The 22,891-nt window shown below is 37.8% G+C and overlaps 1 protein-coding gene across 8 annotated transcripts in view; it reads left to right on the top strand.

Annotated features, from left to right (window-relative positions):
* TRAK1 (trafficking kinesin protein 1) overlaps positions 1-22,891 on the top strand; it is a 115,616-nt gene that overhangs the window by 87,554 nt on the left and 5,171 nt on the right. For 5 of the 8 annotated variants that reach the window (XM_085569634.1, XM_085569608.1, XM_085569632.1 and 2 more), the window contains 9 exons: positions 211-289; positions 679-809; positions 1,319-1,393; positions 2,621-2,758; positions 4,381-4,457; positions 6,470-6,706; positions 7,678-7,994; positions 12,144-12,473; positions 21,079-21,181. In XM_085569634.1, the coding sequence (XP_085425760.1) occupies positions 211-289; positions 679-809; positions 1,319-1,393; positions 2,621-2,758; positions 4,381-4,457; positions 6,470-6,706; positions 7,678-7,994; positions 12,144-12,473; positions 21,079-21,181 (1,487 nt within the window). The remainder of the gene's footprint in view (positions 1-210; positions 290-678; positions 810-1,318; positions 1,394-2,620; positions 2,759-4,380; positions 4,458-6,469; positions 6,707-7,677; positions 7,995-12,143; positions 12,474-21,078; positions 21,182-22,891) is intronic. The other 3 variants (XM_085569613.1, XM_031503901.3, XM_085569629.1) reach the window with 1 other exon arrangement.

Raw genomic sequence — 22,891 nt, 5'->3', positions numbered from 1 at the left:
TTCTCCATACAATAATGTCTCTGCTGAATGTTCACCTGGCCTATTTTTCCAGAACATGTGGGAGGGCAGACAAAAACTGTAGCTTCTCACTGTCTTCCTGAAGGAGTGATTAGAATAGCTTGTTTTTCTGAAGCAGATGGAAGTGCAACAATAGACTGGCAAAGAACAAATGTGCTAATGTAGCATATTTGATGTGGATTTCTTGAACAGGCTTGTCAGCTGAAGACTGAAACAATTACTTATGAAGAGAAAGAACAACAACTTGTCAATGACTGTGTAAAAGAGCTAAGTATGTCCCTACTTCTTTATACTTTTTTGAGATAGGTCAGTTAAAAAAAAAAAACTAAAACAGATCAGTCAGTCATGTTTTCCTGTGGTAATTATTTTCCTTTTATAAATGGTTATGAGGAGAAAAATTCTGCCTGAAATTTCATAGCAGAAAATGTTGGCTAAATCTTTTTCATTTAAAAACAGATTTGCATTGAAAGTATTCAGTCTCTTTTGCAGCATGAGCACTTCATGCCTTTCTGGTTTTGTGTCCTACTGTTTTGCAAAAATACCTTTGTGTGAACTGGGGGTAGAATTCTGCTGAAGCAAGTGATGTTCCAAAAGAGCATCTTTATGCTTACTTTCCCAATTTTGGGTTTGTGATGTTAATTGTAATTACTTATCTTAAAGGGGATGCAAACATCCAGATTGCCAATATCTCCGAAGAGCTAGCAAAGAAAACTGAAGATGCTGCCCGACAGCAAGAAGAAATCACTCATCTTCTCTCTCAGATAGTTGACCTGCAGAAAAAGGCAAAAGCTGTAAGCAATCCAATTGAGAGACTACTGTTGTTATTTGCTACTAATGTAACTGGAGGACAGATTAAAATTCTTTCTGTACTAGAGCCTAAAGGAAATATTCCACCTTTCTTGTGTGGATGACCTTGTTTGGTGTTTAATATCTGGCATACTTGACTAGAAAGTATCAATTTATTAAGACATGCATATATAGTTTCTCAAATGCAATAGTTAAAATTATTTAAAATACTAGATACAAAACTCTGCTCTGAGCTATGTCGGTGAGACATGAGTGTCAGTGCAAGTATTTCAGTGGGCACATACTTGTTTGGAGGTTCTTTTAGCAAGGTGCATTCTAATGCTTGTGTGTTCTTGTGTTAACATTTTAAACGTTTTTAAACTAATGTGTAGATTAATATTGCTGCAGAGGAGAAGTGAGAAAAGTTACAATGGTCCTACTTACCTGTAGTATATGATACAAATATCACAGAACAAAACATCACAGTCTTTCTAATATATTTGGCCTATTTTAGTGTGCAGTTGAAAATGAGGAACTTGTCCAGCATCTGGGAGCAGCTAAAGATGCCCAGAGACAGCTCACAGCGGAGGTGAGTACATTACTTAGTAATACAATAATTTAGTAGCTAAGCAATGACTGTTCACATTGCCATGAGAGGCTTAGTCTGAGTTGGATCAGAAATAGTAAATAGTTTTGCCTGTGTATATGCAATGAAGGAACATTTATGTTCCTAGTAGAGTTCAAAGCCTTTTCTTTCCTATTCTCTGCTCCTTCAAATGACACACATTTTGAAACACAGAGACTTACGGGCTGTACAGGAATGCCTTTAGAAGCTGACTTCTCTAGGCTGGTAATTTCAGCCTATTTTGACTAGTGAGATAGCATGGAAGAACTCATTGATGCTCTGTTTGTTCAGTGTATAAACATAAGGCAGTCCACTATTCTGGTTGTCTTATGGGTGCTACATTTGCATGAAAAGAAATGGACAAGTTGGAATGAATAGAGCTTTATCCCTTTAGGATTTGTCTTGTACTTGCACTACTTGGTGATGAAGGTGAGAGTGGCCAGAGAAGCTTTTCCAGTGGGTGGACCTTCTGTAACTGTGGTGCTCACCAAAGACTGGGTTCATGCATCACCATTGCTTTCCTGGGAAAGAAAATGAACCAGATCTCTTTTTCTAAACCAAATAGCTGATTTTTATGAAAGTTGTAAGAATGTGGTGTTTCAGACTTTTGTCCCTTTGCCAAACTTAGTTGAAGTAGCTGATGAACCCAAAAGCTGTGAGGTTACACAAACATCTGCAGACAGAGTGATTACAGAAGATGTCTTTCCTGAGAAAGCTAAAAACAAGACATGGTCTTAGGCTGTTGAAAGCTATATATGTATATGTATGTATGCATGAAAGTCCTGGCTTTAAAATTCCTAAGTCCTTTGGACCATTGTGGAATGTCTTGTCCTCAGACCATGGTGTTTGCACTATGGTCATCATGGCAGTGATTAAGCACTAAACCTGATCAGACTAAAGATACTTTTTTAGCTCTGTATCTTCTCCTTGACAATGGCTTCACATGGAAGGAAAGGAAGAAAATGGAGCAAACAGTTCCTTCTGCATTGTTACCCTCCCTGCCTGCCTTCCCATCACTAATCCATGTTATTAATGATCCTCCAGTGATACTCAGTTGTTGGAGATGGATTCCTTTAACGTGGGATATTCTTCCCTCCACCATTATTGCTTACCAGTATTAAAAGAATTGGCAGAATTTTTGTGGTAATAGTGCACCCCATAAGGTCTTGGACTGTTTTCTCTATGTTACAGTTGCGAGAGCTGGAAGACAAGTATGCAGAGTGCATGGAAATGCTTCATGAGGCTCAGGAAGAGCTGAAAAACCTTAGGAACAAGACAATGCCAAATGCTATATCGCGTCGGTACCACTCCCTTGGTCTCTTCCCTATGGTAAGAAGACTTAAGGAAAAACCTGCACCCATCAAGCAAAGAAGTGTGTTTGCATCTGACTTACAGCTTCAGGGATAGGATGCTAGGTTTGACATAAGCATGGGTGAAATGTGTATTTGCATAGTCTTAAAGGATACCTGAGTGATCAGTTTTGCATACCTGGTTCTGAAACAGTGGTGCTGTGCAGCCCTGCTGCAGTGTTATATACAACCTGCAGCTGTCTGTCCTCATGCTGCGAGACCTGGGTAGCATTAACAGGTCCTTACACAGTTCTATACATCTTTGTTAGGCATCTCCTGAACTGTGGTGGCTGATGTTCATTAGAATTTTCCTGTTTATCTTCAATATTCTTGGAGATATAAATTCCTAATAACATAACAATGGTTTCCAGACATGACATCTTTCTAGTAATTAATTTATGATATACATTTTAGTTCTTCAGTCTAAACCTTTGATCAGGGTTAGAAACATAACTTCTTGTTGTATGGTGACTGAAAATTCAGTGGTTCATTAAAGGAATGTTAGCTGCTAATCTGTATAATGGCAACAAGTTATGGTGGTTTCACTTATGTTACCAACTTTTTTTACCTGATTTCCTGCAATTATGAAATTTAAAGCTCAGGGAATATGCAGTACCCTCAGTGAACTGAGGAAAAAAGAGTGGATAAGAATGTGTGCAGTGACTTGCTCTGCTTGCCTGTGTATCTCTAGAATAGTTAGATTACTTCTGAAGGCAATGGTATCAGTGGCTTCTTCTGAAATACATTAATGTAATCAAGCAGCAAAACCTGACCTGCCTTGTCTTGTCTTACTGCAGAAGAAGAGCACATTTTATTTGTGCTCACAAGAAGTAAATTGCCAACAAAAGCTTAGCTTGCTTTTTGTGCTCTCTTCTGAGGCTGAACACAGGCCAAATTAAAGTACAGATGTTTAATGATATGAGTTGTGCTTGCAAAAATAATACAAATTGTGCTTGCACAAATACAGCTGAAAGCTGTGAAAAGTATGCTTGTGCTGATACAGGTTTCTGTGCTTTTTGTGAAAATGATTTTCAAATGTTGAATCATGCAACAAAAGATCATTTAGGTTTTTTTAATGTTTGACACTTAGACCCTACATCCAGCAGTAAAACTTAGTGACCAGCTATGGAAAATTGATGGCCTGTTCCCTCTAACTTCATGGAGAAAGGATAAAGTGCTTTATGCCAAGAATCATGTCAGTTTTGTGGATGGGTGGATAATACTGTGGGTTTTATGTATATTTTAAATGAGAACATAAAGACCAAACCTTTATACATGAAAGGTGAGTGTTACTGAGTGTGAAATTCAGTCTGGGTAGCTGGATCATGTTGTTGCCTACAATGCTTTTTTAAGGTTCCTTGGCAGATATTATGTATCATCATGTAGTACATACTGCAGAAAAAGGAAGCTAAGCCATATTTTGTCTGTGTTTCAAATAGCTACATTAGTTTTCCATTTTTTTTTCATATTTAAACCTTACTTTTTTTCTTCTAGAAATACTCTTTATTATTTATTATTTTGTATAAGCAATATATTATTTTCTGTGCTGCCAACCTATTAATGTTATGATATTTGTTTCTCTTTTGTGCTTATTTTTAACAGGATTCTTTGGCAGCAGAGATAGAAGGGTCAATGAGGAAAGAACTGCATTTGGATGAACCCGACTCTCCTGACTTGGCGTAAGACTGAAAAGAATTGGTTCCTAACTGATTGGTTATATCTGAATTTAATTGTTTGATGAGAAAGGAAAAAACAGGGAACAGTTGAGCTAGATATTTAGAAAGAAATATTTCTAGCTGAATGTGAATGATAGAGAGAAAGGAAAACAAACTGCCTAGTTTTTGGGGTGTTTTTATTTTCTCCTAAAGCTGCTAAAAAAAACACCTATATACTGGCTTTGCCTTGTCTTGTAAACTTCTTTCCTCATTGGTAAGTGCTGAGAATGAGAAAAGGTTGGTTTTCTTGTGTGTTACCATGCTAGATTTCTTCAGTTACCGATTAGAGGAGGAGTTCAAGTTCTTGGTGAGTTTTATAACATAAGTTACCAGGTTGATCTAATCTGGATTTTAAGGAAGAACATCAGGGCAGTAAGGGATTTGGAATGGTTGGGTACTTAGTGTGATGCCCATTACACCTGTGCTGAAGTTCTGTTGAATTAAACAAGAGAGTAGTTTGAAACAAGTTAAGTGCTTGCGACAGCCCCAAAGCTATAGATAGATACAGCTTGGCAGAAAGGGCCTCGCTGATGCCAGTTGCATGTGTACTCCAATAGGTTTATCTCACAGATTTGTACAAAGCATGGATTGTTTAATTCGAAATAAGTTAATCCAGTTTACAGGGTCTGTTACAGAAACAGAGTTTACAAAACAGGATAGTCAGGGAAGGTACAGTAGGCACTTGCCAGAAACCTTCTAATTGCATTTACAAAATGCCTGATGCATACACTTACCTTTTCTGAGCCTAAGCCAAGAACTACAAATGAGGCTCTTAAAGGGTGAAATGTTGGTTATAAAAATGTAAGATCAGAAAGTTGTGAGCATGCTCAAACCCCATAAAATCCTTTCATCATTCCAGAATAATCTAACTTAAAGCTAGTTTAACTTCTTTAAAATCTCTTATTTACTTTGCCTGTACCAGAGGATACTTTTTTTTTTTTTTTTTTGGTTGCGTGACTTATCTTGGTTTTATTTTTTATTTATTTGTGCAGTGATAGTAACTGCAAGCTCCATGGGACTGTTTATTGATAAATACTCTTAGATTCAGCCTCAAAAAGATATACAGCTACAGATCTGGAGCCTCCAGACAAAGGGTGCAACTGTTGAGCACCCATGGACAGAAGGAAAGAAATTTAAATGACATTAAATAGCCTAAGACATGTAGTCACTGTTACAACCTGGCATGGTTACCTTTCAGATAGAAGGAATCTGCTATCCTTGTGTTCAGCCATTGTTGACCTGTAAAACAAAGCAGTGGTGGCACTACTGCAGCATGATGTAGGGTAATTTTATTTTGTCAAGAAATTTCTGCTGAAGCATCATCTGATGTCAGTCTTGAACCAGGTGAAAAATATTTTTTATGGTATATAGACAGTGGTGATAAAGAATGAACTGTAGAAGTGGGTCAAATATTAGGTTTCTAGCCCTGACAGCCTCTCTCTCAAGTCTTGGTTTATTATATTTCTGGCATCTTTTTCCTTCTTTTAAAAGTACTATTTAAGGGGATTGGAAATTGATTTCAGAGAGAAAAGATACAAGACTTGCTTGCATGGAGATACTCAGGAGAGTAAACTCAAACTCTCTTTTAAAATGGATTAGTCAGTTCATAGTTAAGAGTTGAATGGAGGTCAGTTCTGGTTTTTAAAATCTTGATTTTGCATAATGGCTTTATGGCACTTTTAGCTGATGTACTGAAATGCTATTTCACTTATTTTTTATTAATATTTTAAAGGGTGAATGCATATGATTGTCAAATGTTCTGTCAAAACTATTCTAAGGTGATGGAAGAATGATGTTGACATTTGAACGTAATGGCCAGACTGTAGCTAGTATGGGACCCTATGCATACTACTTTACAAAACTATATATAAAACCAAAGTGTTTGATAGACCTGTGAATAGGAAGGGCTGTTAATAAGCTGTTAGCTGTTTCTCTGTTCCTTCTCAGTGATTATTAATTGTGTGTGTGTTTTACAGCCATCAGAAGCGGGTCTTTGAGACGGTGAGAAATGTCAATCAAGTTGTCAAGCAGAGATCCATGACTCCATCACCAATGAACATCCCAGGCTCTAACCAGTCCTCTGCTATGAACTCGGTTATTTCTAGCTGTGTCAGCACTCCACGTTCCAGTTTCTATGGGGGAGATATCTCTAACATTATGATTGACAACAAGACCAATAGCATCATCTTAGAGACAGAGTCCTCGGACAACGGGTCAGTACCAGAGTACTGGAATCTGCTTTTGCTTAGTTTCTGACATAAAGGCAGTGTTCCTGTTTTCCTCCTTTTGTCTTATGTAGTGTAGTTATCACAGTGGCATACATCTTCAAAATCTATTTTGTGCTTATAGTTTTTGGGCACTCAAGTTTATTTAAAAAAGAAAGCTTTTAGAAAGTACTGTGTATCAATCTGTCTGCAACTCAGACCTGTTCTGAGATGCAATGTCCCCAGATGATGTAAAACCACCCTTTGTTTTTATGTGTCAACATGTAAAATAATTAGATTTTCACCATGTTACATAAATGCCAGGGAGTTCTGATTCCAGATGTAGCTACAGTTAACTGTTTTGATCCTAAAAATGAATAAAGAGTGCATCTGTAGGTTACCTAATACAAAAACATGAATGAAACCAATCAGTACTTTGCTTTTTTAGCTACTTGTCTCTTCCCCTGTACAGCTCCACACTATATGCTGTATATACTTTTCATTAAAATACCTTAATACTTGAAAACAATGTATGCTTGTCAGTATAATAGAGTATATTAGTATAATAGACTCTTGTGACTCAGTGTGGTGTTCTTACAGCATTGGCCCTTTAACATGGGGCCTGCTTACCTGAGTTTACATAACTGTGAGAGACACACAACAAGTAGACAATGCTCACCTCTTTGTAGGAGGAAGCTCTTAAGAAAAGTGCAGGTTTGCAACCAGGAGTTTCCAGGCAGGAGCTAGGACTCAAAATTTTTACTACAAAAGAGAAACAAAAGACTGGTGTTTGCCTTTGAGCTCTTCAGATGAGGAGCAACTTGTTCCCGACACAGTAATGTAAAGGTATTAGTTAGTGTCTCAAAACTGTCATATGATTTCTAAGAATGTGGGTTTTTTTCCCCTCCCACCTTTTTTTTTTTTTTTTTGTTTGTTTTGTTTTTGTCTTTTGTTTTTCTGTGTCCTCCTTAATGTTTTAGAAATGAAGACAGGATGAAGAAGCCTGGAACTCCAGGGACTCCAGGCTCCAGTGACCTAGAGACTGCCCTGCGTAGGCTCTCCCTCAGGCGGGAGAATTATCTCTCGGAGCGCAAGTTCTTTGAGGAAGAGCAGGAAAGGAAGTTGCGGGAACTGGCAGAAAAGGGAGAACTCCACAGTGGTTCCGTTACCCCCACAGAGAGCATCATGTCACTGGGAACTCACTCCAGATTTTCAGAATTCACTGGATATTCAGGAATGTCTATCAGCAGTCGCTCCTACCTGCCAGAAAAGCTTCAGATTGTGAAACCACTAGAAGGTGATAACAAAGGGCCTCGGCCTTTATCTGTTATTATTAGTGACTCTTTGTGGTCCCTAATCCATCACCAGAAAGCAGGAAATCTTTGCAATACATACTCTTTTTACTTTAGAGACAGTACTCCGCGCTGTTGGTTTGAGATATTCTAACTACTATATTCTTCCACAAGCCTTAAAAGTGTTAGGAAACAATCCCAGCCAAAGCAGTAAAATAAATATTACAGGCCACATGTGCACATCAGTAGTGCAGCTTTACACCCGACCTAAATGTTACCATTTCATAATTGGAAAAGGAAGTTTGATAAGTCTATGAAATCTAAACAGCAAGAGTTCTGTAAATTAGTGTCTGGAAAGGCTATTACCTACTTCAGTTAGTCCAGTTCGTCTAATAAGACTGTTGTAGTGATTCAAAATTATCTCTGGACTTAATGGGTTGAGTGATCACATGATTCACTATGGCTTTGTGTTTCATGTGTGAAATAGGTGGGGTTTTTTAAAGTCAAACTTCCTTCATACGTTGTCTCAGTAAAAGGTAAGATTGATGGTAGTCAGGGCTAGAGCTGTATTTCAAAGTTAATTTCAATAGACTGTTTAAAAAAAGCTGTCAAACAAATGCAGTGTAATATGCCTGGCTTTCTTCAGTTCTTTCAGGTTGTAGTTGGAAGTTAGTTGAGTCATTTCCTTCAGGTTTTAAACCAAATGAAGTTTCCCTGTAGTACTTCACAGATAAACTAGGTAACATCATTTAGCTTTGGCTTCTCTCTCTCTCTATTCCTTTAACATAACTCTTGTATTACATTGCATTGTGTGTATTTTAATTGCAGAAGTTCCTTTTTTTTCATCTGTTCAGAACAAATTTATTTCATTTATAAGGAGCATATAGCATGACACATACTCAGAAGCAAACACAAGCGTTCTTATGCCCTGAAGAAAGTGATGTACTGTATCTACTTATTCAAATTAAACTAGAGCCACAGCGCACAAACCCATACTGTCGAGCAGATTTTAATAGTTTGTTTTCATGGCTGCTTTTACATAGTCATAAAAGTTCTTGTACCACGTGAGAGAAAGGATGATCCCACTTTGTTTCAGTTTCTGGTTGCTACCACTGTAATAGATTTCTGTCACCATCCCATTATATCTGCTTTTGTCTTCCAATAAACTCTTAAAGTCTTTATCATCTTTCTATCTGTCTGGGTTTGTTTTTTTTCCCTGGTTTTGTTCAATATTTTCACTGGGTCATTTCTCTCTTGAAATGATTGCATGTTTTAAAGTACTTCCCATGTTTGGTTTTAGATCTTATTTGTAGCATGTTTGTGTCTGCCTGTTTCATAAGTTTTGGTTGTTAACTTTTATTAACTAAATATCTTAATGATTTCGTTTTTTATTTCAGCTTGGTTTATTTTCTGAATATTTCATGAGCCTTAGGTTTTCTTTCACGTTCATGGATGCTTTCAGAGTACTGGGAAAAAACAGTCTGCTGTACATGCAGGCTGCTATAAGTAGTTGTGTCTTTGGTTTATTACTGTTTTGGGTGCTCATGTCATAAAACAGAAAAAAAAAATAGTTCTATAATAAATTTACTATAGCTCAATGACTCTGCTCCTTTAAAGCAACCTTTTAAATCCCCCAGAAAAAGAAGTGACAGAAGCACTAAGAAATGTATGTTTTGCACCTTTAAAAATCAAGATATGCTTTATTTTAGTCAAATAGAGGAATTGCTTGATGTGACTTCTTTTAGTTATAGACCAGTAGGGTTTTTTGGTTTGGTTTTGTTTTGTTTTTTTTTAAACTATGCACCTGTGACTTGTTGTGTCATAAGCACAAAACAGCACTATCTGTAGGAAAACTAAAAACTTGGGCTGGCTATGTCTTCACCCATTTTACTGCAATTGTGGGAGCAACACACTGTGAATTTCTAAGCTTTCTCTGATCCTCCAAGCCTATGTGCAATCATGCAGAGATATCAGGAATAGATGAAGAACATTTACTCCATTCATATTCTTATTTTGTTCTTATATTCCTTCTTCTTTTAGTGGCATATGCCACTGTTACACAGTAATTTCCTCATGCCAGCTGTTTCTGGTAATTTACAAAACCATTGGCTAAGAACCTGGGACTGAATGTAGGCCAAAGAAGTGTTTTATTTCCCTCTTCTTTCGACTTCTGCAGCTGTCTCTTTATACTGGGGATTTACAATTGTTGGATTCCCTTGTACATTTGTTCTTCATTTTCTGTATAGGAAATTAATCTCCCTTGCACACATTTTAGGAGATGAAGATTGGGTTTAGATATGCTCTTGTTTGTGATGGACCTAAGGCCATTTTGATTTCTGTCGTTTCAATAGAAATATTAAAGCTCAAAATGCAGATATTTTGGTAACTATATTTTCAATGGAAAAGTATGAGATATATATTGAAAATGAAGTGTTTGTATTCTGCTGAGTTTAAGTATAAGTTTTGGTTTGCTTGAAGGTGAAAAAGGTTATATTTGCCAAAGCTACTTTTGTTCTTTGATTCTTGGGGTAGACTGACAGAAAACCTCTGCTCCTAGGTAAAGGCTTGACAATATCTATAACTTCTTCACATTCTGGGGTATTCCTTTTATATAAAAGCAAAAGTTTGGCCTTTGTGACAATTCAGAAGAAATACAAGTTATAAGGATGTCTCTTCTCCCATTTGGGGGTTGTAATAGTTTCTATTTCTTGAGTCTTGAGGGTACAAATTTTTTCTAATCCATCTAGACTAATTTAAATAAAGGCAAAAAAATATAGATAGGGTCATTAACCAAAATAATCTAGCAGATCCATTTATTCTGAGCTAAAAAGTTACAGATCTTAGAAAGTGAGATAGGCTTAACTAAAATGCCACCCATTGTTTCCAGTCATTCTAGAGAAAATTTTTTTCCCTGTTCACTTCCTATTTACATTAAGCTTCCTCAAGTGCATTATGTGAAATGGCAATTTTTCTCATTCCATAGGATTTTTCTCAGATTGAAAATGCATATGAGACCCACCCCTTCTCTAGTTATTACAGTTGTTTAAGCTTTTACATACCCCATGTAACAAATTGAATATTCTTGGACTTTGAATATGGGTGAGACATTTGTGTGTCGGCTTGTTGAATGAGTGGGTCTTCTGCTTTGCAGAGAGGAAACAGGAATAAGACTGCAAAAACGGCTCTGATTTGCAGGCAGAGGTGAAAAGAAGGATGGGGTTTTTTTGTGTCATAGGACATGTGTGATTTTTAGTCACATTTTTCAACACAGTGTTGGTGGGCACACAGGAAAATGCAGGCCCCAGTGTTTAATTCCTACTTGAGGAATAAAATAAATTCTCCCTTGATTTCACTGGGTCCATCTCAGGGTATATATGAATTTTTCATGATCCACTGTTATTTCTGACTGTCTTATATTAAACCTTGAATATTTGAATGCTCTTCTCTGTAAAATGCACCTCCTGTTTCAAAACATTTCTCTGCCAAGGATGAAGCTACAGGTACAGTAGCATTTAGTTATGTAGTAGTTGAATTCTTGTAGCATAGGGCCCAAAACAGGTATTTAGCCTTGACGAGTAGTTCAGAGTTGTGCATCTGCTTACACGTGCCTGAAGTTGATGGGGTTCTCTAACGTATGGTACCAAGCTTGAATTGCTGTGCAGTCTGTGTGACTACTGTCCTCCCGTTAGCCACTGTTAGAAAATTCTGGCATGTTTTCATCACTTGTCATAGTTTGAGCTTAATGTGGGAATGAATATGTGATGTATGTTCCTCTTAGAGCTTTCTGTGATGGTGCTCAGATGAACTGTTACAATGTAAATTCTTTCTACTCCTGCTTAATCCTGTGAATTGAAGAGGATGGGGATATTTACAGGGAGGGGATGTGCACATGCACAAGTGTGCTGCTTCTCACCACCTGGCTTTGCATAGGTGCTGATTTGATCAGTTTATTACACACTGGTGTGGAAATGCTGAAGCATAGGTGAAGCAGTTTTGTGCTATAGCATGTCTCCCTAGACACATTGAACCCAGAAACATTAAAGGTTTGGAGCTCCCAAACTTTTGGTCTTCTGGATAAATGAAGTGGGACTTTGTCTTTTAGCTCCTGGATTGCTTACTAATTGATTTTGGTTGTCTTTCTGTTTCCTTTCAAGGTTCTGCCACTTTGCACCACTGGCAGCAGCTGGCTCAGCCTCACTTGGGTGGGATCCTGGACCCGAGGCCTGGGGTTGTCACTAAGGGCTTCAGGACCCTAGACCTGGACCTGGATGAAGTGTACTGCCTTAATGACTATGAGGAAGATGAGACAGGTGACATTTCTTACAAGGGCCTAACTACCTCGACGCCAGTTCAGCACACAGAGACCTCAGGTGAGAGGTCACAAGCACAAGTGACTGTTTCAGAGAACAAGAATAACCCCCGCCCATCTCAGGCTTTCACAGAGGAGATGCAGGAGTCCGCGACTGACGATGATGAGGGGTCTGGTGAGGGAAACTCATTAAGTCCAGTAAAACTGACATCTTTACAGGATTTTGATTACTGGGCCATTCTCACGTCTCTTCAGAACAGCATCCATAATATTGCTTTGTGTGTAGCATCTGCACGATAGTGCGTGCAGTGGTTAGAACATAACCATTCTAACATTGGCTCAAAAATTGTTTCTTTTATAATATTTTAATTTGTTTTTCAGTAACAGCATCTGTGGTCAATTTTTACTCTACTTTGATAAGAGAAGGCTGCTAAAAGGAAGTGGTTCATTCACAAACCTTTGCGTGGCATGTATTCAACCTGTGTGTGTATTTAGTATGCACTGTTAAGTGTGTGTAATGTACAGATTACATATATTTTGTATTACTGTAGTGCAGATACTCTTCTGACCGTTCATAAGAGGTGATGCCATGTTTTAGATGTTTGTACTTCAGGAAAAAAAAAAAAGACTAAATGATTGGTGCACTAAAGGTGCCTTCACCTTGCCTTTGCCTTGAAAACCACCAAAGAAATTCTGACAGTTTAATTCACTTAGCCTCAGATACGGCTACATGTATTTAAAGTCCTTCTGAGATAAAGAATTAAGGGAATATTTTTATGCAGTTACAATAACATTTCCCTTACTCTATCTCCACCACACTATTAAACCCGTCCTTCCTATTTATACCCTATTAAGACGTAGATACTCTGAACTGACACTAGCAGTCTATTATTGCACAAGATTACAGATTCTCAACTCTATAGATGTGTTTTGGGTTTGTGTGATTTCTCTCTTGTTCTTGGGTTTTGGGGGTTTTTGTTTTAATAAGCTACACAGTCTTCATTAAGATTTGCCTCTGATAAAGAATTATATTTAGTCCAGAATCAGAAAATTGCCAGAACTCCTTTTTTTTCCAGACTTCTTGTGTTTGTATAACTACTTTAAATGAAGACACTTCCTTCCCTCTCCTTTTTCTGGGATAAATCATAATTTAATATTTGGCTTGTCTTTGGAAGATTAGATTGTCTCAGGGCTAAACAATAATATTTCTGTTATTATCATGACATGCAGAGTATCTTCAGCTCTCACTGCAATGAGTTCAGTTCAATGCTGTCAGCTGCTGAATATAAGCTACTTTCTATAGTCAGTCATATTAAGATTAAACTTCAAATCATAGAATCATTAATGCTGAAAAAGACCTCTGAGATCATTGAGCCCAGGCATTAACCCAGCACTGCCAAGCCCACCACTAAACCATGTCCCTAAGTGCCATATCTACAGATCTTTTAAATGCCTCCTGGGGTAGTGACCCAACCACTTCCCTGGGCAGCTGGTTCCGGTGCTTCAACATCCAAATCCTTCAACTTCCCTTTCCATTGGCAAAAGTTGTCCTTGTTCTATGAGATCCCAGAAAGAACATTTATATATTTTTTAATATTAATATGAAAATAAATAATGTCTCTTCAGGCAGTTGTGTATCATTTTGGATATTATCCAGGTTTTTATAATTTTGAAGAGTCTGAGTAACAACCAGCAAGAAAAGCTGGAGATATAAGAAACATGGACTGAAATAATCAAAGATTGAAAAAACTGACATTTTTAGGATCTAGGGAATAAAAGATTCAACAAAATATATTATTAATTTTAAAATGCATTGCTGTAGAGAGGAAGGGAACAAGCAATTCTTCGGGTACTCAGAGTAGAGTAAATGTGAAAAAACATGTTGCTTGGGTTACATTTTTAAAAATTTTCTAATTGTAAGAGTGTTCAACACAGGAACATGTCAAAAAAGTAAAAGACTCATTGTCATGGGCTAAACATAAATAAGGATATAGTTTAGTTTCTTGTTGGGCTTTTTTTTTAAAGAACAAATTACTCTTAACAATTCTGGGTCATAATTTGAAAGAGTTCTTTCTTTCAAGTGGAGCAATAAAAGTAGGCCTGCTCTGTGTTTACAAACTGGTAAAAAAGTCTAGTATTTCCTTCCATTTTCTGTCTCCATTATGATTTGAATAAAGGTCACTGTTTATGAACAGGTTATTTACAGGCTACTGCTGACTTTTCCTGGGAAAAGTCTATTTAGATAAGGGTTTTAAGCAAATTTCCCACCTTATAAATTGACAAAGTAGATAAAATCTATGAAATTGCTCTAGCAGTCTTATTTTACCTGGTATTATTTGCTGAGTCATTTTAATATGTTACAGAAATAAATGGGTCAAAATTAATAACTTTGTGTAGAATGAAAAAGTGCTCTGAAAACTTTAATTTCCCAGTCTTTTGCCTTCTTTCAAATTATCCTGTTGCATAGGATTTAGGAGTATCCATGAGCTACGATATCATTATTAGTTATGTTGTTTAAATGCAGTAAAGACACTGTTTCTGCTTTTTGTTGAAGTAATTTGTGAGGCATTATACAAGGAGGAGATGATTGTGGATTTTTTCAGGATAGGCACTTACTAAGGGAGCAGTACTTCTTAGGATCCACAATCTGCCCACTGAAGAATCTTCTGGGAGAAGCAGGTGCATGTTTAGCTTATGAATTTATTTTGTATTTAAATATTTTGCAGCCATTGCTTCTCGTTGCTTCTCAGGATTCATTCTTCTAGATTTCTCTGTAGGAAATTCAAGGCAGGTAGGGGTATGTATGGACATGTGGCACCTCATCATGAGCCCATTATGAGCACAAGGTTACAATATCATTGCTTGCCTGATTCCGGTTAGGAATTGGTTCCGGTTGGTAACATACAGAATAAACTCTTGCTAGAGAATGTGGAAGTAAATAAAAAGGGAAGGGAAGAAAAATCTTTCATACAGTCTCTAGCAATAGTGCCTTTGCTTGTAATCCAGGATAGCTCCATTGTGGAAAAATCTCATTCAAGAGGTCTGTAAAAGCCACAAGGTATCTTCTTACACTTGCTGTTGGCAGGCCATAAGGTGTGCCAGTCTAGAGCTACGGGTCTTCCAGCCTCAGAGCAAAAAGTCTTTAGTAATACAGTGCCCACAAGGACCTTCCCAGCAGGTGTAGATCATCTTAGTCTGTTGGGCAGGTTTCTGCTTCAGTGGATTGTATGCTTCAAGGTTTGTATCTTGCCTTTTTTGCACTGGGTATGTTCTCTGTCACAGTACTTACAAGTACTATTCATATTGCCATTTTATGTGCACAGAGTGCTGCTCAAAATGAGCCCAGGTGCTTACTTTAACTTCCCGGCTCAGGAGAGCAAACATTGCTGGTGCCAAAAATGCCTTGTAGCCAAAACAAGTGTATTCAGAACCAGGGTGATAGACATTCTGTTCTTGGGAGAGTTAGAGTCAGAAATCATTCTGACTAAAAAAAGGAAAACTTATGTTCCTTGTGTTTTCTTGTCCATATGTTCAAACCTGTAGTAGCCATTGGTCTATAAAATAGCTTCTTCTCCATGAATGTGCATTCTATCCCAATTATGGCTCTGAACATTTCAGGAGAAGTTAGTACACATATGACATATGGTCTGCAGTTATTCTGTTGGGGCCACATACTGTGTGTGAGTAGAGTTAACTTTATGGAGGATTGTAAAGTTGCAGTTCTAGCAGTTCTAGGCTAATACACAGGAGTAGGTTGAGTTCTGTGTATCACTTGTATAGACTCTCAGCATAAGTGCAATTGTAGAGAAGTTACAGGACACAGTGTTCTTAAAATCATCTGGGACAAGTAATTTTTGCAGCACAAATTCTTAGTAACCTCAATATGGGTTTTTTGTTCTGTGAAAAAACTAGTATATTATAAAACTGTACAGAATATGTTTTGGAGGAGGGTATGTTTTGGAGGAGGGGTTGTTTGGATTGGCTTTTTGTTTAGTTTGTTGTGGTTTTTTAATTCACTGGCTTTCATGTTTCCCTTAAAGAAACAAAGGAAATACCAGCCACTCAAAGCACTTAATGTTATGAATGTTCTAATTTTGAAGTTGGAAGGGCTACACTTGATCCAGTGTATACTTAATTGCCTGCTAGTATTGGGTGCATAAAATGGTCTTTCAGTACTTGCGTTTGTTAGTCCCGCTGATCGATTGCTTTGAATGTGCACAGCATTACAGGATCAGCACTCTTGTACTTCATGCTTGGACCTTAACCATGACATGGAAGGCTTTCCAAATAGAGGCCCAAAATCACAAGAACACATCATGAATGTATTATGTTTGAGTTGTTTTTAGCAGCATTACTACACATGCTTCTAAAAAGTTATCATTGTACAGAAAAGCAATAAATTTTGTAATCCTTCTAGAACTAAGGTATTGATGCATATTTAAATATATTTTATTTTCAAATGGCATGAATATTTTCACAGTAATTATTTTTTTTAAGAAAAGCTGTCAGTAGTTGCTTTCTATGGTGTTAAAATGCTGAATTTTAATTTGGGGATCCTAGTCTGCATAAACTTATGTTGAAGCCATGTTTAATACTTGGAATCTTTTTGCATCTATGCTCAATTGTTATAAACATATGAGAAAGTGATCTCAGCCAGAAGAACACCCTATCCAAAGAATACCTGTCTTTGTTCAGTTTTCCACTCTTTCTGTTTCCAAAGGCAAAATAAATTAAAATTTTGGAAAATCAGGTATTCAGAAAATAATTTTGTTGTTTAAGAAACCTAACAAAAGCCATGCTCCTGGTGCAGATGTATGAATTCCTGGAGATTTTGAGTATTCACAGTTGCACCTTTAGGAGAGCACTATGTTCACATTTTACAGCTGGGTTTTTTATAATTTATCTCCTTCTTTTTGTAGTGGTTCACCCAGGCATCAGATCCAGATTAATCTATATTTCCCCTATTCTGCCAGCCAGGCGTTTTCAGTACAGGTAGCACTGGATATTAGAGCTCTCACCTTTAGCCACCTGAAAGGGAAGAACTCTGCTAAATCTAGACACTGCATGAAGCCATTGTCATGTCCTGTGGACCCTAGTGGGATTTTGTGACATAGTTTCCAATAATTTCACTTCACCCAAGAATGGAATTAGTGGCACAAACTGGCAAAAGTGAAATCCATAGCCTGTATTCTAGATGATCACACAGTAGGGAGAAAAAAGTCTCCTAATGGTCCTTTGTTACCCTCTTTTAAAGCAGGCGGAACTTCTCTATTGAGCAATAAACTTCTAATGCTTTAAAACACCATCTGTTGCTCTAAGGATGCCTTAGTCTGATTGTCATTCCATCCCTGTTTCCACAGCCTGTGCTAAAGAAATGCCCTAAATCCAGTGCTCCCTGCTCAAACAGCAGGGAACCAGGTTCCCTCCTTTTTTGAAACATGCAAAAAAAATGATGGAGTAGAGTGGTTTGCTTCACTTTTGTAGTAAAGTGTTAACTTTGTGCCAGTCTGGATCAAACAGTACTCTAAAGATTTCCCAACTTTTTTGAAATTAATTTCCTAATAAATCTGTATGTGCCAGAATATGTGTATACAATGCAAAGATTTATTGGTCACTTTGAGCTCTCTGCCTCCTCGCTGTTATTTCAGCATAAGAACAAATTTGGATTTTGATTCAATGGTACAAAAGTTAATAGTGTCTCAATATAGTTACCTCTTAAATATTCCTCATTTAATTTGTCTTGACATCTTCATTTGTATGGGACAGGCCACTTGTTTACCTACTGTAACTTTGTAGCTTCCTCTGCACAAGCTGGTTGAAAATCCAGATAAAATGGCCCTTTGAGAGTTCCCTGGGCAGAAGGTCATGCCCTAAATATCTCTATTTTGCTGTTTACACCTAGCAGAATGGCCTACAGGCTCTGAGTCCTGAAGCTGGATCCAAGACAGCTCTGATACATAAAATCAGCTTTGTGTTTTGTGAGCAAAGTCCTGTTTGTTCTACCAGAAGATGGAGCTCTCTGCACTCAGTTTGTCTGGAACATGCTTTTTTTTTTTTTTTTTCTCTCTTTCAGTATTTTAAAAGGTGTTTTTACAATAGTGTTTGTTGTTACAGAATAATCCCTTTCAGCTATGATGGTTTGCATTTTTTCATAATGCCTATGAATTTTTTGAGAAAACTTAATAAGGTGAAGAATCATTAATTCCTCAGTGCTAAAACATGATACAGCATAAATCTTAGGTTTAGATTTAATTTTGATTTATGAGGAAAATGCACTAACATTTTGCATTGGGTTCTTGATGGATGAAATTACATGATGTTTCTGTAAATTTTGTTAAGCACTGGATTATGTACAGATTCCTTTTCATACAGATATGAAGCCTTGTTGTTAAACTACGATTACTTTGGAAAAGAGGGTATAAGTAAAACATTTGATTTCAGGCAGTTACATGCAGCAGATTTTTATATTCAAGAGAATACTTCAACCTATGTAAATGTGATGATAGTCTTTCTTATTGGAAAAATTTATTACTTCTTCATGAGCTTATACCACCTCAGGAGATAACCATTCCTATGTAAAATAACTAAGTTAGAAATTAATTATTTTGTTTCTATTTGATAAACTTTGTTCATTTACAGCAACAGGTTCTCATTCTTTTTACTGTGTCCAAAGGATGGAAAATGCTACAGCAGTACGATACAACCATTGTTGACTGATGAAGGATGAAGCTGGTACAGGACTTTCTTAGTGGTATTTGAGGGTGAAATACATCTTTGGAAATTGATAGATTTTTTTAATCACTTCAGTTTGTCTCCTCTGATTAGAGTTAGTGACTTCTCTACTTTTAGCAGCCTTCTCCTATCTTTGACTCATTAATAGCAATGAGTCTTGCTTTTGCTAATGCAGCTATGTTTCTTCAATGTGCCTGTTTCCAATCTAAGGGGATGCCCAGTGGATATTACAAATGGGGAAAATGCACTGATTGTATTACAGCTATGTGCTTTGAGTTGAGCTTGCAATCTTAAACCAGCATTGCTTTATTCTGTTCTCTATTCATCATCCAGGGATAATTGCTTTGTTTCTAATTGATTTATGTTAAAGTCCTGTGTTTCTCTAAATAACCAAGTTTTTTCATGTCCAGTTATTTGAGTTCTTTCTCCAGATTTTCTTATAACTCTCTACAATATGGAGAGAATCATGATTGCTAGGCTGTGCTCCCTTGTAATAGCTTTTGTAGTGCTCACACTAATCTCTAAAGCAACTGGATTCCTGAAGCATCCTAATTACCATCTCTGGAGGTGAAGTAGAGCTTGTGTTATGTTATGCCGTGCTAACATTTGAGTGTGTTAACATGACACTCCAGTGGGTCCTCAGAAATATCCTTCTCTAATGTACAGCTGTACATTCCAGCGCTGACTAGAAGTTACCTCACACTGTATGCTCAGCCACTTCTGCTTCCACTGTCCACACTGCCCATGCTCTACCCTTCCCACACTGCTTATTTGTGGTCTTAAAGGGCTACCTAACCACACACACTGTGATACTTTATATGTGGAAAAGGGAACACAGCCACAATTAAGACTTGCCTTGCTTCTGCTGAGCTGCTCTGGGAGTTCAGAATGGTGTCTGGTCCAGCTGGTCAATCTGTCTGTCTTTTGCAATGTGTTGAATAGTTGTGTACTGTGGTATTAAAATGTGGCTTAATCAGGGAATGGCTCAGAGGGTTGGGTAGGACTGGTGGGGAGGGAGCTGCACATGGTTTTTATTGTGCATGTTCTTTTGACCACTGCTAAGTTTGGTTACTAAGTAAGGGAACCTATGCAATCATGATATCTTTGATGTAATATTTAACTCTGGGTGTTTTTCAACCAGCTTTTCAGATGCATGGCTCTTAAATTCTGTAGTTATTTTGCAGTGACCACAGCTGCATTATATAGCAGGCTAATGCAGCCATAGAGGTATTTCTACTAAGAAGAAATAAGTTGGCCCAAGTCCTTTATTTTTAAAACTAAGCTGTATTGCTTATTTCTCAAATCACTGATCTGTCACCAGAGTGGCAGTTTTACAGCCACATTTGTTAGGAGATTTGCTTACTACACTGTCTACAAATATTCAAAAAACTGCTATACTATGCAGCTGAGGACATACATTTTTAAATAACCTAATCACACGCACAAGAGAAATGTCACAGATGTACAGTAGTGGATCCAAAAACTACCACTTTTCATATTGTGGATATGAAAAGTCAGGGAAACAGCAATTAATGTGTGTCCCTCCCCTCCCCAACCCAACCCAACAATCTATATTCCTGTATCATTAGCCAGATGGATCCATTACTGAGAAGTAATGGGGATACCTTTTTGTGGATCAATCTAAAAGCTGAAAGGCACAAGCATTTAGAAAATCCTGGTGCTCCTGAGCTGGTACTAGAAAATTTTGCTTGTATTTTCCCACTGATGCAAGTTGCTAGTTTAGATAAGAACTAGCATTTCAAGCACTGCCTGGCTTAAATTTGCTTTGAACAAGACACAATCTGCAGTGTTTGTGATCATGGGCAAGTTTCAGCAGACCTTTTTAGCACTGGTCTTGGAGTCCTAGAGGTGTTTATCTTGGAGAGCACAAGTGTCTGTTTAACACTCGTACTTGGCCATTTCACTTTTCTTGCATTGATCCCATCAAGGTGCCTCATCACTTTTTGCATCTGTCTTATCAGCACACAGAAGTTTGGTTTTCCCCTTTTCTGTGTAAAATGCAAAGAATTTGCTTTTCTTTAATTTAGTACCTCATCCTGGGAAGTGCATGTCACAAACCAACTCCACCTTCACCTTCACCACCTGCCGCATTCTGCACCCCTCCGATGAACTCACACGAGTCACGCCAAGGTAAGGGATTCTCATGATGACAAAGCCTTCAGCTCTATCAGAGATTCCCCTCTCTAAGCAAATGCAAAATAATAGCATAAGCATAGGTATTGACTGCACTGGTGAATTACAACACACCCACCAATTATTCCTCCCATTTTGTGTTACCACAGCCTGAATTTGGGAGGTATGTGTGATGTTTTAAAAAGCCAATCAAAGTTTTTTAAATATTGTTGTCTCCAGTTAAGATATTGCAAGATCAGACATAACTCTATTGGCTTCTGATATCCAAACCAGGCTACTCCTCATCTTAGATTAGTTGTAGTCCTCAGATGTGAATGCACAGGATGAATCTTTCTATTACCAAAAGAGATTAGAGGTTTTTCCAGGAGGGAAGTCTAAATATTTCCTCTCAGAAGAAAAAGGGATGTGCAAGTTAAGAAATCCAGGAGCTGAGTGAGGCATGGAAGAGGACATACGCCTTAAATGGAGACAAGGGAGATGTCTACTTTGTTTTTTTGTGTAAATGTTGGAAACTAGTTCATAGTTGCCAGACTGAAAGTAACCAGTTGGTGATATAATAGCAATTGGCAGTATAGACACTGCACGCCCACGGAAGTCGGTTCTGTGGCCTTAGGGAAGGTGATTATCTGAGAACCAGAAGGGGGTGGTGTGAATTTCCTACCTAAAGAGGAAGCTTTGCTTTCCTCCCTTAGCAAATCGGGATTTACAGAATGTTCTTTTCTGTTTATAAGGACAATGTCTCATGCTTTCTGTGCCCCTTCCTGCTCCTCTGTGGGAGTGTACCACGGTGTAGGTCCTCATGCAGAGGTGTTGTGCCTACACTGTTTAGACATGAGATAGGCACTGACTGCCTATGAAGGCCACGAAAAGTAAGGGTATTAAATATAAAAACCTGTCAGGTGGAAAGGAAATATGTAGTATTTAAATGTAACTTTTTTGCTTCACTTTCTGAACTAAGTCAGTTATTACTGGCCTGGCTGTTTTTTCTTTACTCTTTTCTGTCTATCCCTTCAGCACAATTACTGGAGATCCTCTTATATGGCTGCAGTTCTATTTTCATTTTCTTTTTATTGTTGAATTGCTGTCAGTTGTGATCATAATAAACTCTTTGGGTACTACATCTAACAAATCAATCAAAAAAGACAGTTAAATACAGTGCATTTTCAGCTGCCTTAGTTAAATGGAAGTTCATAATTCATTCAGGAGAACAAAGAGCAAAATAAACAAAACTATGTTTTCAGCAGATGTTTAAGGAGCTCCTCCTTACCAACTGTAAATGATTCTTCACAGGTCATGTGAGGAGGACGAGAAACTGCGTTATGTCTCGTTGTGATGAGAGGAGGTATAGGGCAGACACTGTGACCCAGCGCGGTTGGGGGTGAGCAGCACTGCCAGCAGCGTCTGTGTTGGCAGGGTCACGTACAAGGAATGCTAGTGTGTGTGGCACCAGCTAACCCCAAGAGGTTTGGCATTTACAACCTGTGCTACCCCAGGTGTTGCTCTAACCTGACTAAATTTCATTCAGCTAAATGAAATGCTCCTTTATTTGTTTCTCTTCTCAATCTAACTCTGAGACCACCACTGGGCTGAGCTGCTGAGGCCACTTTGAGTCTGTTTCTGTGATTGTGTCCAGGTGCCCTGCAGTGTTGGTCAGTTTGATGGGAAGAATATTTCCCAGTTAAGCCAGTGCCAAAATGATCAAATGGA

Source organism: Lonchura striata, chromosome 2, assembly GCF_050655825.1.
Source record: "Lonchura striata isolate lonStrDom1 chromosome 2, ASM5065582v1, whole genome shotgun sequence".
NCBI classification, from domain to species: Eukaryota; Metazoa; Chordata; class Aves; order Passeriformes; family Estrildidae; genus Lonchura; species Lonchura striata.
Note: the sequence above shows the minus strand (reverse complement) of the source record. Positions and strands in the feature narration are given on the sequence as shown.